The 26,692-nt window shown below is 42.6% G+C and overlaps 1 protein-coding gene across 2 annotated transcripts in view; it reads right to left on the bottom strand.

Moving 5' to 3' along the window:
- The window catches only part of LOC108893654 (transcription factor COE1-A), an 85,267-nt gene extending 60,497 nt beyond the window's left edge, over positions 1–24,770 (bottom strand). For both annotated transcript variants that reach the window (XM_018691855.2, XM_018691856.2), the window contains exons 1-6: positions 23,967–24,770; positions 23,039–23,195; positions 22,267–22,330; positions 20,770–20,825; positions 13,940–14,013; positions 9,777–9,845 (exon numbers count right to left, since the gene is read on the bottom strand). In XM_018691855.2, coding sequence (XP_018547371.1) covers positions 9,777–9,845; positions 13,940–14,013; positions 20,770–20,825; positions 22,267–22,330; positions 23,039–23,195; positions 23,967–24,097 — 551 coding nt within the window. In that variant the 5' untranslated portion in view covers positions 24,098–24,770. The remainder of the gene's footprint in view (positions 1–9,776; positions 9,846–13,939; positions 14,014–20,769; positions 20,826–22,266; positions 22,331–23,038; positions 23,196–23,966) is intronic.
- Between the last annotated feature and the right edge of the window lie 1,922 nt (positions 24,771–26,692).

The raw sequence follows: 26,692 nt of genomic DNA, 5'->3' as shown, positions 1-26,692 counted from the left end.
TGGGTTACAATGACTTCACCAGCTCGCTCTGCACCACCCTAACAAAGGGAAACAAGACCTCATTGTGGACTAGTGTCCCCCACCACCACCAACACACACACACACACACACACAAACACACACCACAGGAGAGTGTAGTGCTTGCAGACTCAGCCGTCCGTTAGATCAGACAAGGTTAGCATTTTTATTCCGACACGGCTATTAATAATGAAATGATGCATGGCTGGCACATTTACACTCTCCTCTCCTCTCCTCTCCTCTCTCCAAATTCCTTTTTACAGTTGTACAAACTCTCATACTGTAGGTAAACACACTCTCGCTCGGCCTCCCGAAACACCTCAACCACCAGTTCACTTTGTGGTAAGGGGAAAATTCCCACTCCCATCAGTGTGTCTGTTAATGTGTGTGTGTGTGTAGTCTGCAGGGAGTTTCCAGATAAACTAAATTTGTTTGCTTTTTAATGACAGAGCTTAAGATATTCACACACACATGTGCACACACCACCGCTAACCACCTAGAATGAATGAGCCGCTCTGTACTTTTCCCCCTTAACACCATGTGTGTGTGTGTGTGTGAGAGAGAGAGACTAATGGCTGTCCAGTAATGGGTGCACGGTAAGAGAGATCTCTGTATGCAGGTACCCCGAGGCCTCCAACCACAGGCTCATCGTCCACCAGGAGGTTATCCACATACCACACACACACACACACACACACACACAGAAACGCACACACATCAGCCAGGCCTTTGTAAGACAGCCAGTGAAGAAGTGATCCAGTCCAACAGTAGGTTACATTATCACTCTGTGAGTCAACCAGTGAGTTTGTTGATCAATCAACCAGTCAGTCAGTCAGACAGGAAGTTAATTGTCAGTCAGCTAAATGGAAACGACTGATAAAGATTAAGCATCAAGTCATGTCTCTTTTTCCACATTGCTGACATGCCGACTTGATTTTTCTCTCCAAACTGTAATACTCGAGGCTTGAAATGATTTCTGATACACTGTGTCAGGTCTACAAATCCCTAGAGAGCTGCACCATAGCCTGGTTCCAGACCTCTGAATCACTGCCCACATCTCTTAATTTTTTTTTCTTCAGCATTTCAAACAGGTCTGGTGCTGTGCTCACTGATAGAAGTTTCACTGCTTGGAGAAACAACTGAGTCAGTCAGAGCTTTGTAAGCAGGAGTCAGGATTAGACTGCCAGAGCCAGAAAGTGGTGACAAGCTTGGATGAGAATGACGCAGCAATACAAGCTGTTGTAAGTCAACTTACACAAATGGCAGCTCTTTAATCGACACGAGGGGTATTGAGTAAGCTGCTCAGAGCAGCCGTCACTGCAGCTTCTGAGTTCACTGAAACTGGTGTAGACTGGAAGAATGCATCAGTCATTACTTAAGAAAAAAAGGCTAATGTGAACACACGTCACGCTGAATAATAGGGTGTGCATTATGTCAAATACCACACTGTATTCTTAAATTGAAGCCAAATCTAATTAAGTTAAATTCACACTGGTATTATTTAGTTTATTCAGCTTGTGACCATGCCTGATGAAAGAATGTACATAGATTAACCAAACATTGCTCAGTTTCCAGACTAATGTGCCTGTATGACAGATTTCATTGATGCCATTTCAGCCAGTTTCAGCCTGAAACTGAATTTAGGGAAAATGCAATTTAAGGAAATTGCAGTTTAGTTACCTGTTTTCTTATTAAATATTTATATGTTTGATATGTGGGACACAGAAATAAATGTAAAATCCTATTCAGTCTTAATAATTCTTAACTAATTTTTCATCAGTCAGTCTAGCTGTAGAAACAACATGCACCATTTTTACGTATTTTCCCCTTTAAAAGAACACACAGATAAATGTTCTCCAGTTTTTCTAATAAAATTTAATTACAAACACAGTCAAGCATCATCTTGAATGTTGTCTACTTTCAGTTATACTGAGCATAAATCCACTGAACTACTCATAGATTGTATAAAAGTAATACTCTTTGACAACAAGCAGCCTCTTAGAGTAAACGAGGCATCGTATCGGCTTTGACGGGAACAGATGGGAAAATGTGTGTGTGTGAGGCCATCATGTCTGAGTTTGTAGCTTTTAGGGTAACGTGATCCCTGCCTAAGGGTGTGTGTACATGTGTGTGTGTGTGAGAGAGAAAGACAGGAGCAGGAAGGGAGGATGAGGGAGGTGAAAGAGGAGGAAAGGGGGAGGACAGAGAGAGGAAAGGGGTATATGTGTGGAGGGGGAGGGGAGGGGTTACAGGCACACATTGTACATCTGTGTGGACCCTCCTCAGCTGTAGCCTGTGGCAGTTCGGTTTTCTTACTTTTATTCACTGTCCCATTCCCATAACACACAGACAGCAAGATGGATGGAGAGAGAGAGAGAGAAAGCAATGGAGGATGAAGAACTTGCTATCCCCAGCTCTATGTCTCCTCCTGTACCAGAAATGACCAAAAACAAACAAACAAACAAACAAACAAAAAGGAAAAAACATAGTTCTGTGATCTGTTCTCAGCCTGCTGCCCTGGATCTGACATATTTGTTGGAAGACAGAAAGGAAAAGAGATTTAGAGGCAAATACTTCTTCTAATACACAGAGACAAACAGTCAAGAAAAGAGCAGAGGGAGAACGTGATAATGAGATAGATAAAAGGAGAGGAAAAAGAAAGAGGGAAGAGTAAAAGAGCACCACTCCACCCAGTATTGACAACACACTCTCCAGCTCTGACCCTGAATGAGCCGAGAACAGTTCATTTAGACAGTTAGTCGACAAAAAATGGCGCGTGTACGCCTGCGCGTGTGTGTCTCCATTAAAGCGGGCAGTTAAACTAAATCAGCAAGTAATGTGAATGCCAAGCTTCTAAATGCTAGGACAGGTGCCGACTGAGATACTAAATGAGCGAAATGAATAAAACATACTTCTCTCTCTCTCTCCTTCTCCCTCTCTCTCTGTCCCTCACCCACTCATATACACAGTGTCTCTCACACTCACACACACACACACACACAAGCACAAACACAGTGAGAGAAGTGAATGCTGACATTAAGTCGATGGTATGAATAATTCCCAGTAGTCCTCATCTCCAAGCAACCACTGACCTTTAACACAGGAAGTGATACTGCAACTTGAGAGAAAAAGAGAGAGAGAGGGAGAAGGAGACAGAGACAGAGACAGACAGAGAGAGAGAAAGTATATAAAAGTAACTGTCTTGAGAGTCTGAGTGTGGGACCTCTTTACAAAACTGAGAAATGGAACAAACACCCAAATTAAAGTCTTCATATTTAATAACAAGACAACAAAATTTGATATCCTGTTGAAATGGGACAATTTCCACTTTTAGTTATCCAAAAAAAAGCAAAAAATTTATATGAACACCTTGCAGTCAGTGACCTGAGCCCCTGCTGTTGCCAGATAAGGAGGTAAAAGAGAGTCCCTGAGATAGATGGTCAGGGCCTGAACCTGAGTTTACAGCCACGCCACCGCCTCTGTGAGGCTGTATGCAGGCATAGCTAGATGCTAAATGAGCTAAAAGCTAATGTGAGCATGCATATGTAATCAATCATGTACGGCTAAAAAAGTACATCAAACACCAGACATCTTCTACAAAAACACAAAGTAAACTTCAATAATGTTTAGAACTGGACACACAATACCAAGGAGCAGGTTATCTAGGTGCTACGACATGAGCTGAGCACCACAACCTGGGCCACTGAGAGTGATGGATGCAGACAAATCTGGCAACCCAGAGAAAAGAGACAGTGTCAGTTCCAGAAGCAGAGAGAGAGCAACATTTCCTGCTACAGTGCACCCTATAAAAACACAAAAACCCAGCTCTCTCCCAAAATCAAATACCAAGAATGTGACACTCTCAGACCAAAACAACGTTCAGGAAGTTCTTGAGGAAAAACACTGACATTCCCAGAAGCAGCAACATATGTCATAAGCTTAGGGAAAATCAGACCACCACAATAAACTCTGCTGAGTTTTATTTGATCTCTTTTCTTCTATGGTTATAACAATCACCACTACATTACATTGTTAAACAACAACAAGAGGACGTAAATCAACAAATGTCACTAAAACTTTAGTGACGTTTCCTTTATCGTCTAGATCTTTGTTTGGATCAGGAAATGGAGACGTAACTCAGTAATGCCAAGTCTTGGTAATGTCAAAAATCTCTGTATTGCACTGATAAAATGGTCTTTGAAGATTCTGGGAAAACCTTTAGAAAATTTGTGGATGCTTCTGAGGTTTTCAAACATCACAGGTTGTTTTTAATGCAATGTTATTATATGGGAGGCACAAACTGTGACTCAGTGTAGTCTAGTGTTTAGTGTATTCAGTGCAGCAATGTGCAAACTATCTGTTGTCTTTTTGTCTTACTTTTTGGATTATTATGCTCATAAAATAACCTTTTACAATATGCTATAAAGGAGAGCAAAGAAGGAAAAGAGAGATGAAGTACAGGTCAAGAAAGGAGGAGGCATAATATCCTACTGTCTATTTTAGATGTGTGTGTGTGTGTGCGTGCGTGTGTGTGTGTGTGTGTGTGCGTATGCATCAGACAGTGACAGTTGAGCGAACAGTGACATACCAGGTTGGCAGAGATATTTTGGTAAACTAGGACAAGAGAAAGAGAAAAAGAGAGAGAGAGAGAGAGAGAGAGAGAGAGATAGTGAGGAAGACAAAGGCAGAAAAGATGAAGAGATCGTTTAGAAGATTCCCCCTCGCTCCCTCTGTCGCCTTTCTTCACCTCCTCCTCCCCTCCCCTCCCCTCCCTCCTCCAGCTGATTGACAGCGCCCCCTCCTCCCCCACCCGGCACTCTCTGATTGACAGGACTCCCCAGACTGAGGCTCTTATCCCCCGAAACAAACCCTGCTCTGCTCCTCCTCACCTCCTTTCTCTCCTCTGTCTGCCTGAGACAAGCCTCCACCCTCCTTTCTCTCCTCACCCTCCTCCTCCTCTTACTCATTCTTTCTTCTTTTAACTCCCTGTAAATGCTTTCTTATCACTTTCACCTCCTACTCCGTCCATTTTTCCATCCTTTCCTCCGTCTTCTCTTTCTCGTCATCTCTTCCTCAAGCTGTGACCCCTCTTAACCCTATAGATTACACACACACACACACACACACACACACACACACACAAGGGCACACACAGGGAACCCCTTAAACCCCTCAGGCTTATGTGGGCCTCTTTAGACTTTGGGAGGACACACACTGGTACCCATAACCCCCCTAGACTCACACACAATATCACACACTTTCAAACCGCCTTCCTCAAGTCTTGACACTGATCTAAGCCCTGAGCACACACTGCCTGAGACTATAACTCCCCGTAACTACACACACACACACACACACACACACACACACACACACACACACAGTCTGAGCCTATTAAGCCAATCGTAGAAGTCTAAACAGGCAGCGAGCTGAGCAGTGAGGTAGGTAACCCCTCAGGGCCACAGAGAGAGTAAAAACGAAGTCAAAGGAAAAGGAAAAAGAGAAAGGGAGAGGAAGGGTGGGAGAGAGGGAAGGGGGAGAGAGTGGCGGGTGAGAGCGGGGTTGAGTGGGAGAGAGAGATGAGGTTGGGGGAAGGTAAGGTGTGGAAAGAGAGAGAAACAGAAAAGGGGAAGATGAGGATGTTGAGTGATTGAGAAAAAACAGGAGATACAGGGAGGAGAAACTGAATGGCGCACACACACACACACACACACACACACAGAGGAGAGTGGATGTGGCTCTTTAGGAGTCAAGCAGGCGTATGATAGGATATCGTTGCATGTCGTTAACCCTATATTAACCCTGAGAGGCAGCGGGACACTCACTGCGCTACAACATGGATTAACTAGGCCACACACACACACACACACACACTGGTATGATGGGCTAGCTGTCAGTCACACCCATACACACACAAATTCACACAAGGACTGATATCCTCACTGACACCATGCAATGAGCTGTCAATCACATTCAAACACTCTTTTCTCCCATTTCTTTTACCTGTTTGCACCCACAAGTAAAACGGCATACGTCATCTTATTTTCTAAATGTGATGCATTTCCTGCTGAAGAGAACATGCTGATGGGATCTGGGATGGCATCTGCCTGAAATGGTTTTATTGGTTTAGTTCACTCTGCACAGCGGTCCATCTCACTGTTTACTCCTCTGACGATCTGGGGACTGCCATGTATCCCACCTGTGTTTTAACCTGCCACTGAGGAGCATCAGAGGCACACTGTGACATGTGTGAAGATGTGGGATGAATGTATGCTCTATCCTAGATCACACACTCCTCTGTCCATCCACTGAGAGATCGCTGGCAGGACCATGATCCCTCACTGGCCTCCCACCCTGCGAAATTTACAGTCAATTGTTGAAACTCTGGACTGAGACAGAAACCTTTCACTTTGCACCATTGGATATTGTGAAGAATGGTTTCCACTACATATCAGCAGATTCTGAATGCCAGTGTCCTGGAACAATGATCCAAAACAGACCTCAAAATCCACCATGAACCACACTTAAAGTAACATAAGCTGAAGCTTTTGGAACGACCCTAACAGTCCCCCTGACCTGACCGTCACTGAAAACCTGATCTTAAAGATGCTGGGTGTGCAAGGCAGCCTAAAATATATCAGAATTTGAAGTGACTTGGAAAGAAGAGTGGGTGGAAATTCCTAAATCAAGAATAGAAAGACTCTGAGCGGGCTACAAAAAGCATCTGCAAGCTTTGATATCTGCCAAAGGGGGTGTTACTAAGTACTAACTTAGTAGGGTGCCCAAACTTTTGCACATGACACAAATACAGTTTAATTTTTTTTTTCTACTGCTCATTAACATTTGAAGAAAGGATTGTTTTCGTTGTTGTCTGTTTGCTGTGGGGGTTGTATCCACGTCTTTTCACACAAATCAACAAAATATATCATTTGCTCAGGCGTGCCAAAACGTTTGCGCACAATTGTATCTCAATATCTGCCTGTTTACAAGAACTGACACACTTACAAGCTCTTATTTTGTCTTTGTCTCTCTCTCGCTCTCTCTCTCTCCACATGTTTGGGTTGGACAGCAGAGATCCAGATGTTAAACTGAGAGGCTGTGAACCACTGCAAAGTAGGAGGGGGGATACAGGAAGTATCCCACGGTATCCACGGTAACCTTGACATTCCATCCTGACCAAGTTCCCTGACATCTCCCACAATTCACTCTGCCTCTCTTTTTTTGCCACGAAACACACACACACACACACACACACACACACACACACACACACACACACAAACTAATTGACCTTAGGCGTTTCAGCAACAAGGAAGTGCTCCAGCTCTGTTATTGTGTCTTTTAACTTCCTGTCTACACTGGAAGTGGGAATGTGTCACATTGTGTGAATCACCTTGTGCCTACACTTCATCAAATATGTGGCCAGTTTTATAATGTAACGTAAAGTGTGACACTGACAGAGCGGGAAGATGTTTCACAAACATCAACCACTACTTACACACAGGCAATAATAAGATCAGTTCCTCTGCACAGGTCTGGGATCAGCTGGTTATTAGTCATGGTAATATCATCATAGATTATAAAGTTGTGTATATCATCTATTCTTTTCTTATCCCCCCATTTGTGGCCCAAGTCACAACCACCCACCCACATACACATACACACACAAAGACGTACACATAGATATACACACACCTTCCAGGCGAGTGTATAATGGTGTGTAAACTGAGATGTCTGAGATCGCCGACGAATACAGAAAAACAGGGCTGTGGTAGACAGATACTATAATGTCCTGCACACACACACACACACACACACACACACACACAAAATTACATGTGCCTGTCAATCATGGAGCCTCTTGGACTTTTTGTCTTACACAGGACACAAACGCACACATACACACAAACTGAGATTTGTGCTCTTTGAAATCACTCCATCAAAGCTCACTTTGAGACACAAGTGTTTATCCACTTCATAAGATTTCTCCAAACACAAAAATAAGTGGGGGAGGTGAGAGAGAGAGAGAGAGAGAGAGGAGAGCAGAATCCTTAACAGCTAAAAGTGAAAATTAAGGTGTTTGACTTGGGAGGAGAGAAGAATTTAAACTGTATTATTTATTTAAACTACTACATACTGAACTATATAAGATATTTAAACTATTTACATATCATTATACACGACAAAGATGGAGGTTTCTAGGATCAAGATAAGATCATATTTCTGTGTTTAGAGTGAGGTCAAAATGTGTATAAATTCACAATAACAGGTGATGCCTAGAACTGCTTTGATACTTGTCTTGTTAACATTAGATTAGATGCGATTTGAGTATTTTTTGATTTGATTTGATTTGATTTGATAATAAAAACACATGAAACATCAATTCATGTATATTTGACCCTAAGAAGAAAGTACAAGAAAGTGTTATGCTACCTAAAACACTTGTTTTCTTTGTTGTTCAACAACAAAAGAACTGTACTTTTACATCTTTGACTGTCTCAGCTGTCAAAACTGTGCTAAAAGTTGCTTCAGGGTTAAAACCTTGCACCTCGCCTCCAAAATATGGAACTAAGAAAAGACTTGAGAATATAATTTAAGTTTGTTAAATGAGATTTGTAAAAGGTCTAAAAACTATCCTTACATTACCCTGTAATCACTGTATTGATGGGGAAGGCATTAATTTCTACAAAAACAGAAGGTCAAAAACTGATACCTTAAAAATATGAGGTATATAGACAGGTAGTGTACAGTTTATAACCAGCTAATATTTACTGTAATCACATCAAAAAACTTTAACTTGTCCATAATTCAATCATTTGTCTACATGTCTACAACCATGTGTCTGTTATAGTCAAAAACTGATCACTGGCTTCTCTGATAATGCAGTGAGAGTGATGAGAATCAGCACAATTTCACCTCTCCTCTTACACACACCTACGTGCACGCTGGAAGAAAAAAAAAAACCTGCTCACAGAGGGTTAAAACAACTGCCGAGAAAGAAATCAGATTAAAATGAGGTTGGATCTCGTTTCAGTTTTTCTCTGTCACTTTTTTCTTTGCTCATGACCCATTTTTCTGTGCTGCTGCTGGAGAGACAGAAAGGGAGAGAGGAGGGGTGGGGGTGGGGGGAGTAAGGGAGGAATAACTTCAGTCCTCCATCTCGACAGACAGACAGGAAGAAAGAAAGAGACAGACAGACAACGTCGGTGAAAGCGACAGACAGCTCCTGCTAGTAAACAGTTTTGTATTTTTGTATTACGTAGAAGAAATGCTGCACTTATCTGAGCAGTGTTTGTTCACTCAAGTCTGAAGGTGTGTGTGTGTGTGTGTGCCTGAATCTGCCAAATATGAGGTAGTAACTGAACAGCTGATGACATCTGTGTCTCCCCTGCACAGGTCAGTAATAACATGACTGAACCGCACATGCACATGTAAATAAAACGTGTGTGTGTGAGGACCTTCCAGCTACTTCTACAGCAGTTCACCTCCACTCATGACTGTTTGCGTCACAAATGCAAAAAGCTTGAGTCTCAAATGTTTCACCCTGTCTTGCTTCAGAAGCCATCGATTTTATCTGAGGAGCATCTATTTCAGGAGTGACAGCAGATCATCGAAACATGCAAACATCCCATCCCACGCCGCCATTCAAACAGGTCAACACAGTCCCTCATCCAGGATGTGTGTCTGAGTGTGTGTGTGTCTGCGTGAGAGAGTGTGCATGGGAGAGAAAAAGAGAGAGACTGAGTGAGAGTCTGTACCTGTCGATGATAACAGGGTCTGAGGGTGTCTCATTACGGTTTCCACAGCTCTTCTTGTCACAGCACCGACTAAAAGAGAAGGAGAGAAAAGAAGACACGAGGCGAAGTTAGAGAAGAGTTCGACACAGGGAACATACAGTACATTATATAGTGGTTCAGATTCAGCTGCTTAAATGGATGTGTTAGAGTGTTAACATTATGTGATTTGTCTGCACTGGTGCAAAATTTGTGTCACCAAATTCACAGCAGCTGATGAAATCTGTCTAAAACAGGCCAAGAGGAGTTTTTACAGAAAGTCTGCCGTGCCAAGCACTGACAGCGTGGATAAAAATAGACTTATATGACAGGGAAAGTGAGTGTATAGCAGGATCTGAAAGAACAGAAAGAATACACTACATTTCAAGGGAACTAGCCAGATGGTGAGCTTAGCCTTTTTGTGATGTGCTCCAAAACCCTGTCACATCTTAGCACATACAGTGTTCTACCTATGCATAGGGAGCTGGCTAACTGGTAGTAGTTTAGATTTAGATGGAATGAGGGCTGAATGTTTAATCTCAAACTTATTACAACACAGTTTGTTATAGAAGATGTGTGTTTTCTAGCTCTGGCCAGGAGACATAATCAGTGTCATTGCTTTTTTCATTTTTTCTACACCAGTCTTTGCCTGCAAAATGTGCAAAAGGTGCAGATAGACACATCCGGAAGAGCGTAACATGCACACTAGTTGTATATAAAGTAGCTCCTGGCCAAGCCAATAGGCACCACCTGGTTGCCATCATTTCATTTGACATTTATTTTTGTCTTTACAACCATTAAAAACATCTTTGTTTAGTGTTGGGTTCTGATCGTCAGCTCCTTTTTTCGACCTTGTTCCAAGTTGGTGACATATCCTGTCTGGTTACGCTCCAAGTCTAACAGTCTCTTTGTTTATTAGCAGAGCACAATGCACAAACCACGCAGGTAGTAATTTAGCAAAAATAGCAAATGAACACGAAATTAAATCCCAGGGCTCTCCCTAAAGAATGGAACAATACTGGCATTTCATGTTAAGATTTATGCTTTGACTGTTTTGTTATTATTTTGGAAATAATGTCAGAAATGACGGCTAATAACAGGCACAGAGCTCATATTCATGTCTGTGTCCTTATTAACTTTGGGATAAGATAAAAAGACAATCTCCTGGTAACTCTGTCCTCTTGTTTTTGATCTGGAGCAACACCTTTGGTAGTTTTGAACCAGGAAAGATTCGCTAACTGAAAATTAAGAGGCTAGCTGACTTTAAATTTGAGAACAGAGTTGCTTTGGATGTCTTTTAAAACGCTACATGACAGATTTCATTTCGTCTTAATTGTACTGATGAACAGATGAGGCGGAGGGTGTAGAGGCCTGAGGCTCAGAGGAAGAGAGGGTGGGATCAACAGTAAGAAAAAGAAACCTGGCATATGCACCAAAATTCACACATGTACAAGTCTGTCTTTCTTGCGCGTATCAATTATGAATAAAGGTGTAAGCAGGTGGGGGTAAAGAGTGAAAGGGTGAGCGTGGGAGGGAACGCTACAACAAGAGGGTGAGAGCGGGAGGAAGGGTGGGGAGGGGCTCGGGGGGGTGGGAAGAAGAGGAAGGGGAGACATCTCAGGTTTCCCACCGTCACAGATGGCAGAGGTGAAAAGAAAGAGAGTGATACGTTACACCTTATGCATTGTCTCCGCTATCTGCCGCTCTGCCTCTCTTTCTGCTCTCCCTGTCACTTCCTCTCTGCTGCTCTGTGATCTGGGTCACTACACGGCCCCGCCGGAGAACGGCGAAGAGCCAGCAAGAGGTTAAAGATGAGGAGAACAGGAGATAAGGGAATGGGGGTGGGAAGCAGGGGAGAAAGAGGAGAAATGTAAGCCTGAGGAGGGAGGGGTGGGAGGCAGGGATGGACGGGTGAAGATGGGGAGAGGGAGGGGTAGGTGAGGAGAGGAGGGCAGAGGAGAAGGGAGCAGAGTGGAAGTCGTTATAAATGGAGGGGTAGTGGGGAGGAAAACGAGGGGCGGGATGGGGGTAATGTAGCACTTATTGCTCTGGATCCCGGTGATCTAATCATCTGCTCACTCCTGCATCTCCCCCTCCTCCCACCGCATCCACACACACACACACGAACACACACAATAGCATGACTTGTAGATGCTATTTTCACCTGTTCTTTGTGTAAAAGTATAAGTAATGTATGTAAAAAATGTTTACACTAGCTTTGTTTAAAGTAAGCCAACTGAAACAGTAGAAAATTAATTGTGAACAATCATGATAATTGCTGAGTCATTGTGTCATACATCAAGTACAATTGCCACAAAATTCACAGGTTCCAGCTTCTAAAATGTGAACATTTACTGCTTTAGTTCAATATCTTTGGGTCTGGACTGTTGTTCACACACAACAAGCAGTTTAAAGACGTCAATTTAAGCTTTGTGAACAATTTTCAGGTATTTTACGAACTATATGATTATAAACATGTAGATTTCACAGTTAAGGTGAATAAAGATTCCCTTTTGTAAGCCAGTCTAAGTCAAAGATGTTCATGTGTATGTTCATAAATTGTGTTTGCTGTGGTCACTTTATTAGAAACACTACAATAAATTACTGTATTTGATTATCTTTGAGTATAAACTCCTAACAAGATATCCAGCATTTCAATATTAATGTAATCTGCATTTTCAAGAAGCAATTGCTGTCAGTGAACTACTTGCTCTCTACATGTTTTAAATTCAAAGAGATGAACTTAAACTAATATTTCTAGTAAATACATGATCTGTCGTCCATCCTGGAGTAAAACCTTTCATCAGCTTGTGCCAGAGCTCCAACCAGGTTTTTGTTGCAGGTCTGCGCGGCAGCAGATTGGCTGGGAGCATATGGCTAATAGCTCCACCATGACAATGAGCCACACTGATTAATGGACGCCCTGAGCTCTTTGTGTGTGTGTGTTGCGGGTGAGGTCCCCGATGCAGAATCAGCATGTGAAAACACGAGGCAACAGCCGTAACTCTGACCTCGGCGGCTGCTGCAGGCGAGCGAGTGTTTACTCTCGTTGCAGAAGTCATACTTTTGTGCACTGCTGCTGCTGCTGCACTGTTGCTCCCCTGGTGGAAATGTTTGAATAATCCTGCAGGATAGACGCCGGGAGGAGGCCTCTCTACTGTACAGGTTCATGTATAGTATACATGTAATACAGAACAGTTAATTCATGTCCGCTATTCATTCCCCACATGATGAACAACAATAATTTACAGTAAAATCTGTCGCCAAATACAATTTATTTATAAATTCCTTGCAAATCACATCAGAATTTCAATAGGTTTTCCAACTTCTGCAGCTGAACTGCCTGAGGAATATTCAGCGAGCTATAGAATAAAATATTAGTGTGCCTGATTTCATAGTTAAAATCCCTGCTTGTGCATACAGATGAACCCCAATTTATATTGTTACACTTAAAGTTGTTCACTGACAAGGTCAGGGAATAAGAACAACTTAATTCATGTGCTAAATTTGAATTTTTATAACTGGTGTGCATGAGCGAGTGTGCATACGCATACTTCTTTGTGAGTGTGTGCATCTGAATGTGTGTGTGTGTCTGTGCGTGTGTGTGCATGTGTGTGTGTGTGACTCCCTGCCTATATTTTATAGTCAGACTGTGGAGGAAGGCCCATTTGTTAGCCATGAAACAACAGGAGGGTTCAGATTGACTAATGAGTTTCTCTGTGTCCTAATTAACCAGGCGTCACAGACACATGCACGCACCACGCATGCATCCACACACACACATCTCCTATTGTATAGGATAGGTTAGTAAAATGCCTCTATAAATAGAACTCTTTACTCCCAACCTACTTCCGAAGAAATTCATCTTTAGATTATAATTAAAGCAACGACTCTGATAGCTAAAACTCATCTTCCTCAACAGATAGGGATTCATGCATATGCGTACATATGCATCTGGGTGTGTATGTGTGGGGGGGTTAATGAGGGTGACAAAATAAGAAATGTATTGAGTACAGAGGGGTGACTGCTGAGAACTTTCCGCAGATGAACAAAGTGTGCTGCAGAAGAAAAAAGAGGAACAGTGGAGAGAGGAGGTGAGGAGAGGGGAGAGGAAGAGATGATGAAAGATATGATGCAGTCGTCCTCACCTGCACATGATCTCGTGTGTCAGCAGCACCCTGCACATCTCCGGGTTCTTGTCTTGGCCTTCGTAAACAATCGGCTGACGAGAGAGGTGCAGAGATGATTGTTAGCTGACAGATAGCGAAACAGAATAAACACACAGCTAAAATCAGGCAAAGAGTCTTCTCCATCTCTGATATGGCATTCGTTTAAAGGACTAAGGTTTATAAGGTTGTAGTTGTATAACTGGCACAAAATTATTTCTGGTAAATCTTTAAAGGTCACATCCAAAGTCACAGTAGAGCATTATAAAAAAAAAAAAACAATAAATCATTTTGATGTCATCTGGTTTTTCAAGCCACAAAATTATGATATTTGTTATAGAACAACAACCTTATGCACCAACACAGCCCTGTAAAGAGCAAATTTTTGGGGAACCTTAAAATTGATGATTAACCCACACTTGATGCTGAAGTTAGTGTTTACAGTTGCATGTTTGACTCAAAATAAACTAATGTTTACAGTGATGAAGGACCATGGTAACCTGTGCAACAGCAGTATGGTTTTAATCGCTTCTGGACAACAATGAAGTTCCACAGGGCACAGGAATGAGATAAATCAGGTGCTGGCTACACAGGCAACACTTGTTAATAGGATTAATTAATTGTTGCTTTTTGGCCTTTTCATGCAATGTGTCCAAAATGAGGAAAATATAGAAAATCACCAGAAATGTCCTTCAGTTACAGGAACACTTCCAGGAGTTAACTGTGACTTAATATCAGATATAGAGATACAGACTCTCTGGTAGGCCAGTCATTGCCGCCATCAGTGCATGGATGCATAAAAAAAGGCATTTGCATGTTTTCAGTGCACTGCACTCAATATCCAACTGCTGAGAAGATCTGACTATGTTTTGCAGCACTGCACTAACTTTAAGACACAATGTCAGAACACAAGGAATTAGTGTTTTTTATACTGTTACTGTGGTGTACATTTATTTTCATCCATCAGGTTATGGCAGTAACACTGACGGTATTGTTGGGTTAACAGGTTAGTTCCCACTTCACCTCAAAGAACATGCAGTTCAGCAGTAACACCTCCACTTCACATAAACACACTCACACCCACTGTCTCCGCACGGGCGTCTGTCACCCTCCACCCACGCACATACGCACACTTCGTTCACACGCGTTGTTTCAGAAGATCCACAAAATAACAACCATATCTCATCTGCTCACATGCTGATCAGGTGAAATCTCTCAAGTCAAATGTTACAGAGAATAAAGCTGGATGTTCGCAGAGCAGTGGTCACAGTTTCTGCTCCTGACAAAGGCATCTCAGCTGAGGCTTCACCTGCTGCAATTATACAATATTTCTGGTTCGGGTATGAGGAAGCTCAGCATAAAGCGAAACCACAAGTCACACACTGCTAAGCTATCTATCAATCAATACACACGCCCTGTCTGTCTTTGGTCTATTCCAGTCTGTTTGATCTGTCGTTCCACACCGCAGTAGAGCTTCACCGAGTGACAAGCTCACTTTTCTTAGGGAACGGTGACGAAGAGTCACTGTCCTTTATAATAGTCTTCAGGCTCACTTTCAGACTACCTGCTGCCGTCAGGGGAACATTAGCTTGAGTTTGTAAATTGAGGTAATTTATCTCAGTGAGAGCTTAACAGCTCGAAACATACCATTAATGATGCAAATTCACATGTTACACATACTCACTGTTTAGCTGTAACCGGTAGAGATTATGGACCGTCAAACAAACCTTCAATGTTCAAAAACTCAACTCAAAACTCATCAATTTCATTTCCCTGCTGACCCCCCACCCCACCTTTTTTAAAATATTTGCTGGATGTCAAGTTGAAGATGTTATATTTCCAATTCCATATATTCGACGACAAGACCTAGCCAAGACTCAACAAAGCTTTGTGCAGAAAGGTCGATGGATGAGTTGGCAATTGGGAAAAAAAAGGAGCAAATAGGACACACAGGAGGGGGCTTTGAAATAAAAATATTGTACGAATATTTCTTCTGTTTGAGCTTGGACTGGCCCAAAAGGGGCCCCAGGGCGAGCATGTTCCATATGGGGCCCCAACATGAGCCAAGACTGTAGACTGAGCTCCTCATTTGTAGAAGCTACAGCCCTACATGGCCCTCAGAAACCAGCTTAGAGCTCTGCGGCATTAATGGAAAACAGTGGCTATACAGTCTGAGGGCCCCCATTACAATATTGTTGTAGCCTACAGCATTTCATACTAATAGCTAGTTGTCTCCAGTACCCTCTGTGTTTCTGGTATTGGAGACCCCCATTTGTTTCAGGGCCTGGGGCCCTTGTCAGTTATAATTTTCCGTGCATGTGCATATTTTCCAGCTGAAAACCCTCTGCTGGAAACGTATCGATACATGAACCTGGAGCCTGAAGGAGCTCCTGGTGGTCCAGGGCTGTGCACCACCAGGTCAGTGTGGGCGTGAGTGTGTAATATGAAACAAAAATAATCTACGCTCAAAGCAGAAAGTGCAACTACAGGTAGACAGAGCTACAGCTACAACATTTCCAGCTGAGCCACTTTTTAGCCGTACGAGGTGACAGCAGAGTTGAGGCTAAATTGCATTTTCAGCCGCAGGTCAAGCAAACTCATGTATCCAGAAAACAAAATAAACAGGTATCCAGACTGAAAACGTTTTAAATGACCCCGGCCAAAGCAAAGACGCTCCTGTTAACACACCGCTGAGGTTGATCCAACAGCCAACAGACATTTGAAACTGTTTCTCTAGTTGCTTTCCATCAACATCTCGACTGTAATATTTTCCCTTGCTTATGGTTTAATGAAAGCAAATCTGAGTGTGGGAACAGTAGGGAAAGATAGAACAGACAGAATCTGAAAAGGAAATGTACTTTATAAGCCATACTTCTGTCTATGATTAGACCTGCTCATTGTGCCATGGGAAAAGAGTGGGCCAGGCAACTTCCTCTGAACTTGCCTCCTACCCTGGACAAACATGCATCAATGTCATTTCAACCTCTCTTTTCTTCTAGCTTTTTTGCACTTTTGCTCTTTTGTTCTCTCTCTCCCTCTCTCTCTGTCTCTCTCACACACACACACACACAGAAGAAAACCTTCAGACATTGGGCCAGGTGTATACATTTATCTTTACGAACAGAAGTAGGCCTGTGCTTTCCTCCAAAATCATCGACAAGGTCAATAAATCCTTGTACACCTTATGTTTTTTAAAGGTTTTCTCAAATCTCTCTCCTCTGCTATTAACTCTGCACCAGACATAGATTGAAATATCTTGCAGGATAGAGGAAAGATGTCTGTGTTCAACCGGAAGAGTGAAAATTTATATATGTTGTCTAAGTTCATACATTAAAACAACTCCTGGAAATGAGTGAAAACCTCCTTATTTTATGCAGAATCTTGCAGAATCTAAGTCTGCTTGTGTCAGGTATCTTCAAACAAAACTGGTGCTAACAGAAGGAACATTAACTTGACCAACATATTATTTCTTATACAGATAAGTGATGAACCCAGTGAACAGGTCACTTTTTCCCTTTGTAGATACACTGCAGACAATATCCAGTTCTTTCCCAGCTGACTCCTTGCTTTGCCTAGTGTTGACTCATCGCCCTCTGTGCCAGATCTGGGTCCGAATCTAACAGCCCTTGCTTTGTTTTGACCCCATTTGGACTTCAGGAGGGTTACACTTCACTGTGTCAGGATGCATCAGATATTGTAGACGGAAAAAGTTGCCAATCAGAGAAAAATTGTGCTAAACTGAGGTCTTAAGTTTCTCATCCTAAGGTTTCTCCTGCTGGAGCTCCAAGCAGGAAAGAACTGGCACAATTAACACAAAGAGCAAATAATATTTAATCAGCCTTCTCTGACAAGCTCTTGTGTAAGCGTGTAAATTCCTCTACCATCCCGGCCATCGTTTGTCTCAGCTTCTTTTTTCACACTGTCACCTCGTCTGCTCTGCTCCTCTCTTTCATCTGCCTTTTCCTCCTCCGTCTCCTCCCTCTCTCCGCCTCACCAAGCCTTTCATACACCATCTCTGCTGCTCTCTCCTCCGCCTTTGAAGTAGCGTGACATGCGCGGCGTGTAAACAAGGAGCCGTTAAGCAGGGGAACACACTTCCTCCTGCGTTAGTGTCAGGTCGACTAGCGAGCTAGTGATCCGACAGGGCCGCAGTGACAGATGCTTTATTCTCCGGGACAGAGTCGTGATCAACTGGCGAACCGCGCTCGGCTTCTGAAGACTAGGAGGTGCTCTGCTCCTCAGTTTAACACAATCAGCGCCAGCACACACACACACACACACACAAAACTGGGAGACAGACTGAAATAGCAGAATAACAGAAGTAGGTGCCAGCTTTAAGTGCCAAACACTGGAGTCGGCTTCACTTTCCTGGCAGAAGAATCACTATCAGAAGTGTGAGATAAACAGAATCAATGATATGAGCCAAATAACACCATGCAGCACAGCTACAGCTTAACAAAACTCAACCTGATTTTAATACATGACAACACTGATCAACAACCAGAGCTGGAGATATGTACTTTACAGGCCCCATCTGTAAATTTTCACAATATACAATGCACCTGTGTGGATAGTATAGTAACAGAGTTTGAAGTACAGACAAGAGACCAGGAATTTTGCAGGAATGAATGAATCATATTTGAAAATAGAAAACGACAAAATCCTGACATCACTTCCTGACCAGCTGCTGTCCCATTAGCTTCAGTGACTCTATGCAGTGTCTCTCTCTGAGGGTTAGTTTCATTGGTCTTTATGAAAGAAAAAGTGTAACATGTCCCTGGGGTTTACTGTCCATATTCAGAGATAAATTAGTATCTGCGGCGCTTGCTATTAGTAAGTGAACCCATCGTGACCAACTAATTTGTTAGCATTCAAAAGATCTGCAGCGCCTGTGGAATTTTGGTCTTTGAAATGAGTAAGAGCTGTGCTGCTGTTGCAGCCATACACCAACTAGAGTAAGTCCATTATCATAGCCACTCAACTAGTGTATGAAGCTGGAGATGTTTGTAGTTTCACTGTGGCTCTATATGGGCCTGTGATAGCACAAAAATTACTGATAAATATGTTTTTAAAGCGTCCCTTAGCTTAGGTGAGGGTTTTATATCAAAATACATGTCAGCTGAGTTCTGAGTGTTTTCAGTTTTGTTGAATGGAGCTACACTTGTGTTTGCTTTGGATTACAGTGTGTCTTTAATGGTGATGTAATGTTATATAGACACCCATGCAAACTCAAAGTAGCGTCATTTTTCCTGTTTGGTAAGACAACAGTGACTGGGAACAATGAGTGTGTGTGTGTGTGTGTGTGTGTGTGTGTGTTTGGTTAGAGAGACAGTGGCCATGACATCACTGACCAACTAAGCCAACCACACGGCTGTTTTGGTTTGACCACCTGTTAGTGTTCCATTGCTCTACCGCTGGGAATCACACACACACACACACACACACACACTCAACTGAGCATGCTTTATTGCTCCATGTGCAGTTTTGCCTAAGTGCCTATGCAGATATATACATGCTGTGCTTTCTCCCTCTCACTCACGTATAAACCCCCGACTACCACACACACCTCCACAGGCACACACACTCAATACAGACCAGCGCTCACACAGGCAGATGCCCACAGGTGCAGCACACACCTGCCTGCATCAGCGCCCCTTAGGAAAACAATTTTTCCTTTTCAAACCTAAAAAATCTCTTTATGCGGACAAAAAAAAGCAGTTTCATTTGTCAGACGACAGTGAGCATGAGAATGTATTTGTGCACTTGTGTGTGTTTTTGAGAGGGTCAAGCTCGCTCCTTCCTTGCCTGGGCCTTCCACTGGGAGCAAGGCCTCACTATATATATGTGTGTGTGTGTGTGTGTGTGTGTGTGTGTGTGTGTGTGTAACTGGCTGTCACCCCACCAAGCTCAAGCTAAACAGTGTTATTAGGGAACAGTGTGGTCCCTTAAGCCTGCCAGACACACACAAACACACACAGTATGTGGTGCGGCATGGCAGCAGCAATGTGAGACTCTATCAGAGCTTGGAGTCACAGTAGCGAGTATTCGGCGAATAGCGTGGCTTCTTGGCTCCTCATACCTCACCACACACACACACTAAACACACATATACAATACATTACACCCGCGAGAAAATTCTCACTGCGTTTCTGGTGCGAAAACCCCAAAAATTTGTCATCATCCTAACTGTTTACCTGAGGAACATCCAGCACAAACACAGACAGTCTTCTATCTGTTGTTCAGTTTCTTTCTCTTTCTCCTAACTCTTCCTGCTGCTCTCTCTAACCATCTCTCATAAAAGTACATATAAACAAAAACACAAACATTAACAGAAAAATTGGATCTGATCAGAAAACGCTCTCTACTTGGCAGACCAAATCCCAGAGGTGCCGTTATATCTTTCCACTTCCCTACTGTGAGCAGCAGAATTACGCTCCTGTTCCTCAACACCCGCTCGCTGCCTCCTCACTCTAATCACAGCAAGAGAAGTACAGGCAAAAACGCCTGGAGCCATGCAGTGTGTGTGCATGTGTGTGTGTGTGTGTGGGTGGGTGGGGGCACACACACACACACACACACACACACACACACACACACACACACTGTGGAAACACCCACCCACAGAATTACACACGCACAAACACTCATTTTTGTGTGTGTGCAAGTGCATGCAGATAGAGGAGGGCGGCGGAGAACAGGCGGATCAGTGGAGCAGCTCATTGTCAGAGAGGTAACAGGAGAGGTGACAGAGAGAGAGAGAGAGAGTGTGTGTGTGTGTGTGTGTGTGTGTAGGTGTTAAAATGTGTGTTTACCTGTTTAGTCATGGAATCTATGAGTCGAACATAAAAGTCCTGCTCTGTTCTGATGCCTGTTGGGATGCAGAGGAAGAGAGAAAATCATAAACTGTACATAGATTTCGACAAGCAGATGTATATACAAAGCTACATAAAAAATATGTCAATTTAGGTAAACATAAAAAAGTTATAAGAGTGAGGAAAATGGATGAACTTAATTATTCCCACCTTACACAACAGGAAGCTCCCACAAAATTTAGGGGTCTTGGGGTGATTAAGAGGGTAAGGATGCAGAAAAAATGTATTTCTAATGCACAAAATTTAATGTATTTTCAGCCTCTTGTTGTGTCTAATCTTTGCATTTTTTCTAGTGAAGTCTTGTTAATAATTTCACTTCTTTAGGCCTCAAAAAACATGTCAAGTAAAACAAATTGAGGGGGAGTATGCTAATCAATCTTTGGTTGAGGTGCTCACACATGCAACCAGACACACACAGTAGCTTCACTGTAAGAGGTCATAAGCCAAGAAGGCTGGGAACAACTGGAGAAGCTTGTGTATGTGTGTGTGTGTGTGTGTGTGTGTGTGTGTGTGTGTATTAAATATCAGCCAGTAGCTGTTAAACAGTTCACATATTCAAAATAAATCTTACTTAACTTCTGTGTTTCTTTTTACTGTAACAGGCTACCAAATTAGTTTTATTTATATAACCCAAAATCACAAATTTGCCTCAAAGAGTTGAGCAGTTTGGACGACGATATCATCTGTCCTTAAACCCTGGAGTCTCTGTTCCAGTCATGATACTATGAAAACTGCGATTCACACACCCAGAACCCATTAGACTCTCATTAATGCTTCATAATGATGATAAATGTCATTGGCTTTTGGCTCCAAACATGTGTACTTTACGGTCAGTATCACTTGCAACGTCCAATTCCACATGCAAAAGATATTAAAATCAATAATTACAGTTCACACATTGTACAGCATGCTTTATGTCCACATGTCTTATTCCCAGAGGAGGCTGGGTATTCCTGCCAGTTGATGCTGTTTCCCTCCTCAGCTGTAGACTGAGCTGATGGGGCCTGAACACCACAATCCACAGTTACACCACAACAGCATGCACACCAGCAGCCTTCAGCTCCAACTGTCAAACAGCCCACTTCACACTGGACAAACTAATTTTGAGGACAGCCACAGTGATTAAACCCACAAAGCTGGTACTAATTCCCCTGCAGCAGCTGCTCTGCAACAGTGAAATTTACCCAGAAATCGGTCAAATTACACTTTTTTATTTTTTTAAATGTCACACTGCAGCTTCTATGACATAAACAATCTGTGGCAGCCTGTTGGCCCTCTGCTGCACATTTTTCCACATTAAATCTAAAGTATATATCAGCTGCTTCCTGTGTGCATGTTCTATTACTGCAGGAGAAAACGGTTAATCAGGCTGATTTGGTGGAATTTATTGTAATAAGTACAGAGTGTGTGTTTTAGTGTGACAGGCTCCTCACTCACCGTTACTGTAAAGAAGCTGCAGCCGGTAATGAATCCCGTTATTGGTCTTCTCTCCGCTCGTTTCCTTAACACACACAACAAACACTGAGCTTTTTATTGAGACATTAGGATTGAATTTTTTTTTTAAAAAAGTACCTCTCTGCACGTGTAGGCCTGTAGAATACACACATATAAATATCTAAGAAGTAATTGAATTCTTTACACCGGTCATAACATTAAATAAACATGTGATTTATGTTCACAGCGGACATATTAAAGCAGGGCAGCCCTGTAATTTCTCCATGTGTAATCACGGTGTTATTGTGGCTTTTTAATTCCTCTGTAATTACTGGTTATGTTTGGGGGGCAAATAAATCCAACACTAAATTCTCCCACTACATTTTCATCTAATTTAGACGGGGTCATAATTGATGAGGAGAGCGGTCGCCCCGCCGTTGTTTATATAGAACAAGTGGTTGTGTTGAATGGAGCTGTAAATTAAAAACTATTTACACGTCCAGAGAGATTTTTTTATTTCTCAAATGTACAAATGAATCGAAGGAAGCTTTTGGGTTATACTGTGTTTAATTGTTAATCATAATAATGATAACAATAATAATAACAATAATATTAATAATAATTTAGATTGATAACTTATCTTTCTTTAATTGTTAAAAATGTCACATTAAACACTGATATATCACACATCATATAATCAGGCCTTTACAGAATCAAAAATAATAATTTATCTCGCAGGATATTAAATCAGACCACCGAGAGTTTGTGCACCGACCTTCTCCTTCTCGATGAAGTCCACGAAGTTGGTCCTCTCGATCTCCACCGGCTGACCCTGGCGGTCGTACAGAGCCAGGACGAAGTGGAAGAAGTTGGACTTCCGCAGGTTGGAGGGCGGCTGCTTCTCAAAGTGAGCCCGGGCCAGACCCACTCCACTGCGGACACAGAGGCGGGAATGAGTCGGTGTTAGAACAGTGAGGAGGCTGGAATAAAGTTTTACTTTACAAGTGCGCGTTTTTCTTTTCTTTTTCTTGATTTTAAGTAACATTTTAACGCTGATATTTTACATGTTTATCAAGTTATGATTTTCAAAAAAGGCTGTTTTATTTAAAAAATCTCAAACCGATGATTTTCTGAAATTTCAAGTATTTTCTTCTATTGGAGGTCGTTTTTCATGAGATCTGTGACAGGAGGTCAAGATTTATCGACCTTCACATCACTGATTCTGTGGGACAAGAGAATTTTATTCCCCATGAATACAACTACGAGTTTGTTAGAAAAGAGGGAAGATTTCATCTAATCTAATCTTCATGTAAACACCAAGCTCAGGCCTAGATTTATTTATTTGCTCTTTTGGTTTCATACTCATTAAACTAAGCCAGCTATGGGACAGAAGGCGCACGTTGCATGTGCGTAAAAATCTGCAGCACAAACACATGTTGCCATTAACTAGTGAGTTGTTTTAAAATCACACAGGCTAATCTATGTGTCGTGGAATTATTCTGAATGAAAATCTTAAATTCCCAAATTATCCCAGCAGCAGTTAAATCCATTTTTTCTTCCTCCAGACAGCAGCTTGGTCTGTTTCTCCCCCATCAACACAGCCTCGTGTCCTGCACAGGTCATGACTGAAATATCCCGGTTGTTTTCCACGTTTCGGTGAATGAAGGAGGGGTAGTCTTCTCCTCCGGCCGGGCAGAGCTCACCTTTGGGCGGCTGTGTTGGCGTCCAGCACGCCGCCCCCCTGCATCCAGCCCCGGACAGCGTTCATGCCTCCCAGCGGCTCCTCCTTCAGGCTGCTGCCGCTTCTCTGGATGCTCTCCTGGATCCCAAACATTAACAAACCTCCGAAGCTTGGTGCTTGTAACCTCTTTTTCGCCCTCTCAGTCTCTCCCCGCGCCTCGCTGTGCACTTGTTCTCCTGATCTTTCACTCTGATTCAAGCGGAGTGAACGCGAGTGCGCTCTTTGCTGCTGCTGCGTGCGCTTCGCTAGAAACCAAGCGATGAACTCTTTATCCCTTTAATTCTAGTCCCGAGTGGACGTGGGTGCTAAAACGGGAAAAGCATATCGGCAGAATAAAATCCAAAAAGTCAAGTCACTTAAAACACGAATTTAAATCGCCGGAGGGACGTCAGGACGCGGGTTGACCCAGTGTGGAAAGGTGCGAAAAAGTCGCTTCTGGTGCGCTTTGAGATCCACAGTTCAAGCTGTCACAGAGAAAAGAGAGATCAACTAGCGCTTAGATCAGATGTCATCATTCTCTGTCACTTCTTTCTTCCTCTTTTCGCTCTTTGCTTTCGCTTCTCGTCCCTCGGCCCAGTGGTTTCAGGACGTGCGCGTTGAGGTGCAGAGCAAGCGCTGGTTTTCCTGCGGATGACTCCCGAAGCTCTCGCCACTCCGCTTTCTCTCTGAGGGAAACGCTTTGTGACTCTTCCCAAAGGACTCTCTCTCTCTCTGAGAACCAAACACGGGCTTCTCCCGCCCCGGGGGTAGAGAGAGAGGGAGGGAGAGAGATAGAGAGAGGGGGATCTAGGATGGGAAGGGAAAAGAGGGGAGGGGACCGGAGAAGAGGAGGGGAGGGGACAGGAGGAACAGGAGGAGAGGAGAGGAGACGCCCCCAAACAAAAGACGAGAGTGTAGTCAGCGGCCACGGAGTCCCTCTCCTCTCCTGTCCTGTCCTGTCCTGTCCTCTCCTCTCCTCTCCTCTCCTCTCCTGTCTGTCCCCCCGTCCTCCTCCTCCTCTTCTTCTCCCGTCCCGGTACCCGCTCTGTCCTTGTCCCAGAGATTTTGCGCAAATGGCTTCAGGGGGTAAAAACGCTTCTTTTTAAAATGTGGAGATTTATTCTTGTGCGCGCAACAACACCGCAAAAGTTTCTTGCAGTTGGCCGCTCGATATCCTACAAAATTGCTCAACGACACTGGAGGAAGGTGGACATCTCTCGACCGCAGGACAACTACGACTTAACCATCTCAAACACCCACTTTTACTTAAGACAAACAGGATCAAATATTAAATAAGAGAAAACGCTTCTGAATTATGCAGCCTTTGTTTAGACCTTTATTATTTTTATTCCTACTTTTTATTCATAAATCAAACATTTCTCACAGGAAACATTTATACCATATTAATCTAATTAATTCTCGTCTCTGTGCTGCACAGTGAAGAGTCAAAGACAGTGATTTAAAGAATAAATAAACTACTGATATCTCTGTGTATCAAACACTCTACAGGCCCATTATTTGACCATTTTATCTGCAGACATTTGGTGAATCTGATACGAGACCTCAGCCTGTACATTTAGATATAAGTTTTATTTAGACCAACCGGTTATAGGCTCAATTATGAAAGCCATATTTCACCGTCACAACACGTCCCTGTTCCCCCATTGTCTTCCCTGGCTTTGCTTATTGCAGGCTAGCGCCGCAAGACACACAAACTACAGTGACAATAACAATAATTAGCTCAAAATAACAATGAACATAATTGAGGATAATTGCTACCAGATTCCCCTGCTTTGTCTCTCCCTCCAGCACCATCTGTTATTTGAAACAATTTATCACACCGGCGCCGAGAGGGAATCCAAACAAAATACAAATATTAATAGAGAACTACTCTTTTAAATAATTATTTTAAGTAAGGCGACAACGTATCGATCTGTCGAGGTGCAAAAGGTCAACAACTTTTGTATTATTCAGCTGGCTGTGAAAATGATTGGCAGGGCGAGCTGGCGCCGTTCCAGCCTTTAATTCCCAAAGGTTATTGAAAAACGCTCTTGACCTTGATTATGGAGAATAAGAGTCTTTTATGCTCCAGTTTCCTGCTTATAAAGAGAGAGGGGGGGGGGGACAGTGGCGGATCAGCCCATATAGGATTTAAGCGAGTTCACAGCAGACGGAAGAAATATATTTGAATGGAGGAGTGTTTGGATCGATTGCAGTGGGCTCAAAGTGTATGTGCCAGTTTATTCAAAAAAATATTAAAGGAAAGATTCATCTCTGCTCATAAAAAACCTAAACTGTGTGCTAATAATTTAAGGTTTTCAATTTAATTTAAGGAAATATAAATATAATGTCAGTCAGCTCATTATCGAGTAAAAATAAAAGGCTACAGTTTTAGAATCAGGCTCAGAATATCCAAGGGACATTATCGATTATATGAACACTCAGGATTTTGTTTAAGTCTAATAAGGTCTAACTCCGCACTGAAGACTAGAAATAAGATAATTCCCAATTCCAATAATACTATTATATAATAGCCTATATATATATTATAGTAAGTGATATAAAGGACAAATGTACTGAGTATAGAAGGCCACCTTAAAGCTGAATTAAGCATCACAGAGGCATCATTGAAACTACATGAATATTAAAGTGTTACATTGAATATTACAGTGAATGAATATTATAGTGTTATACTTAAAAAAAGACATC

This window comes from Lates calcarifer, linkage group LG20, assembly GCF_001640805.2.
Source record: "Lates calcarifer isolate ASB-BC8 linkage group LG20, TLL_Latcal_v3, whole genome shotgun sequence".
In the NCBI taxonomy this organism is placed as follows: domain Eukaryota; kingdom Metazoa; phylum Chordata; class Actinopteri; family Centropomidae; genus Lates; species Lates calcarifer.
The sequence above is the reverse complement of the archived record's forward strand: the minus strand, read 5'-3'. Positions and strand labels throughout refer to the sequence as shown.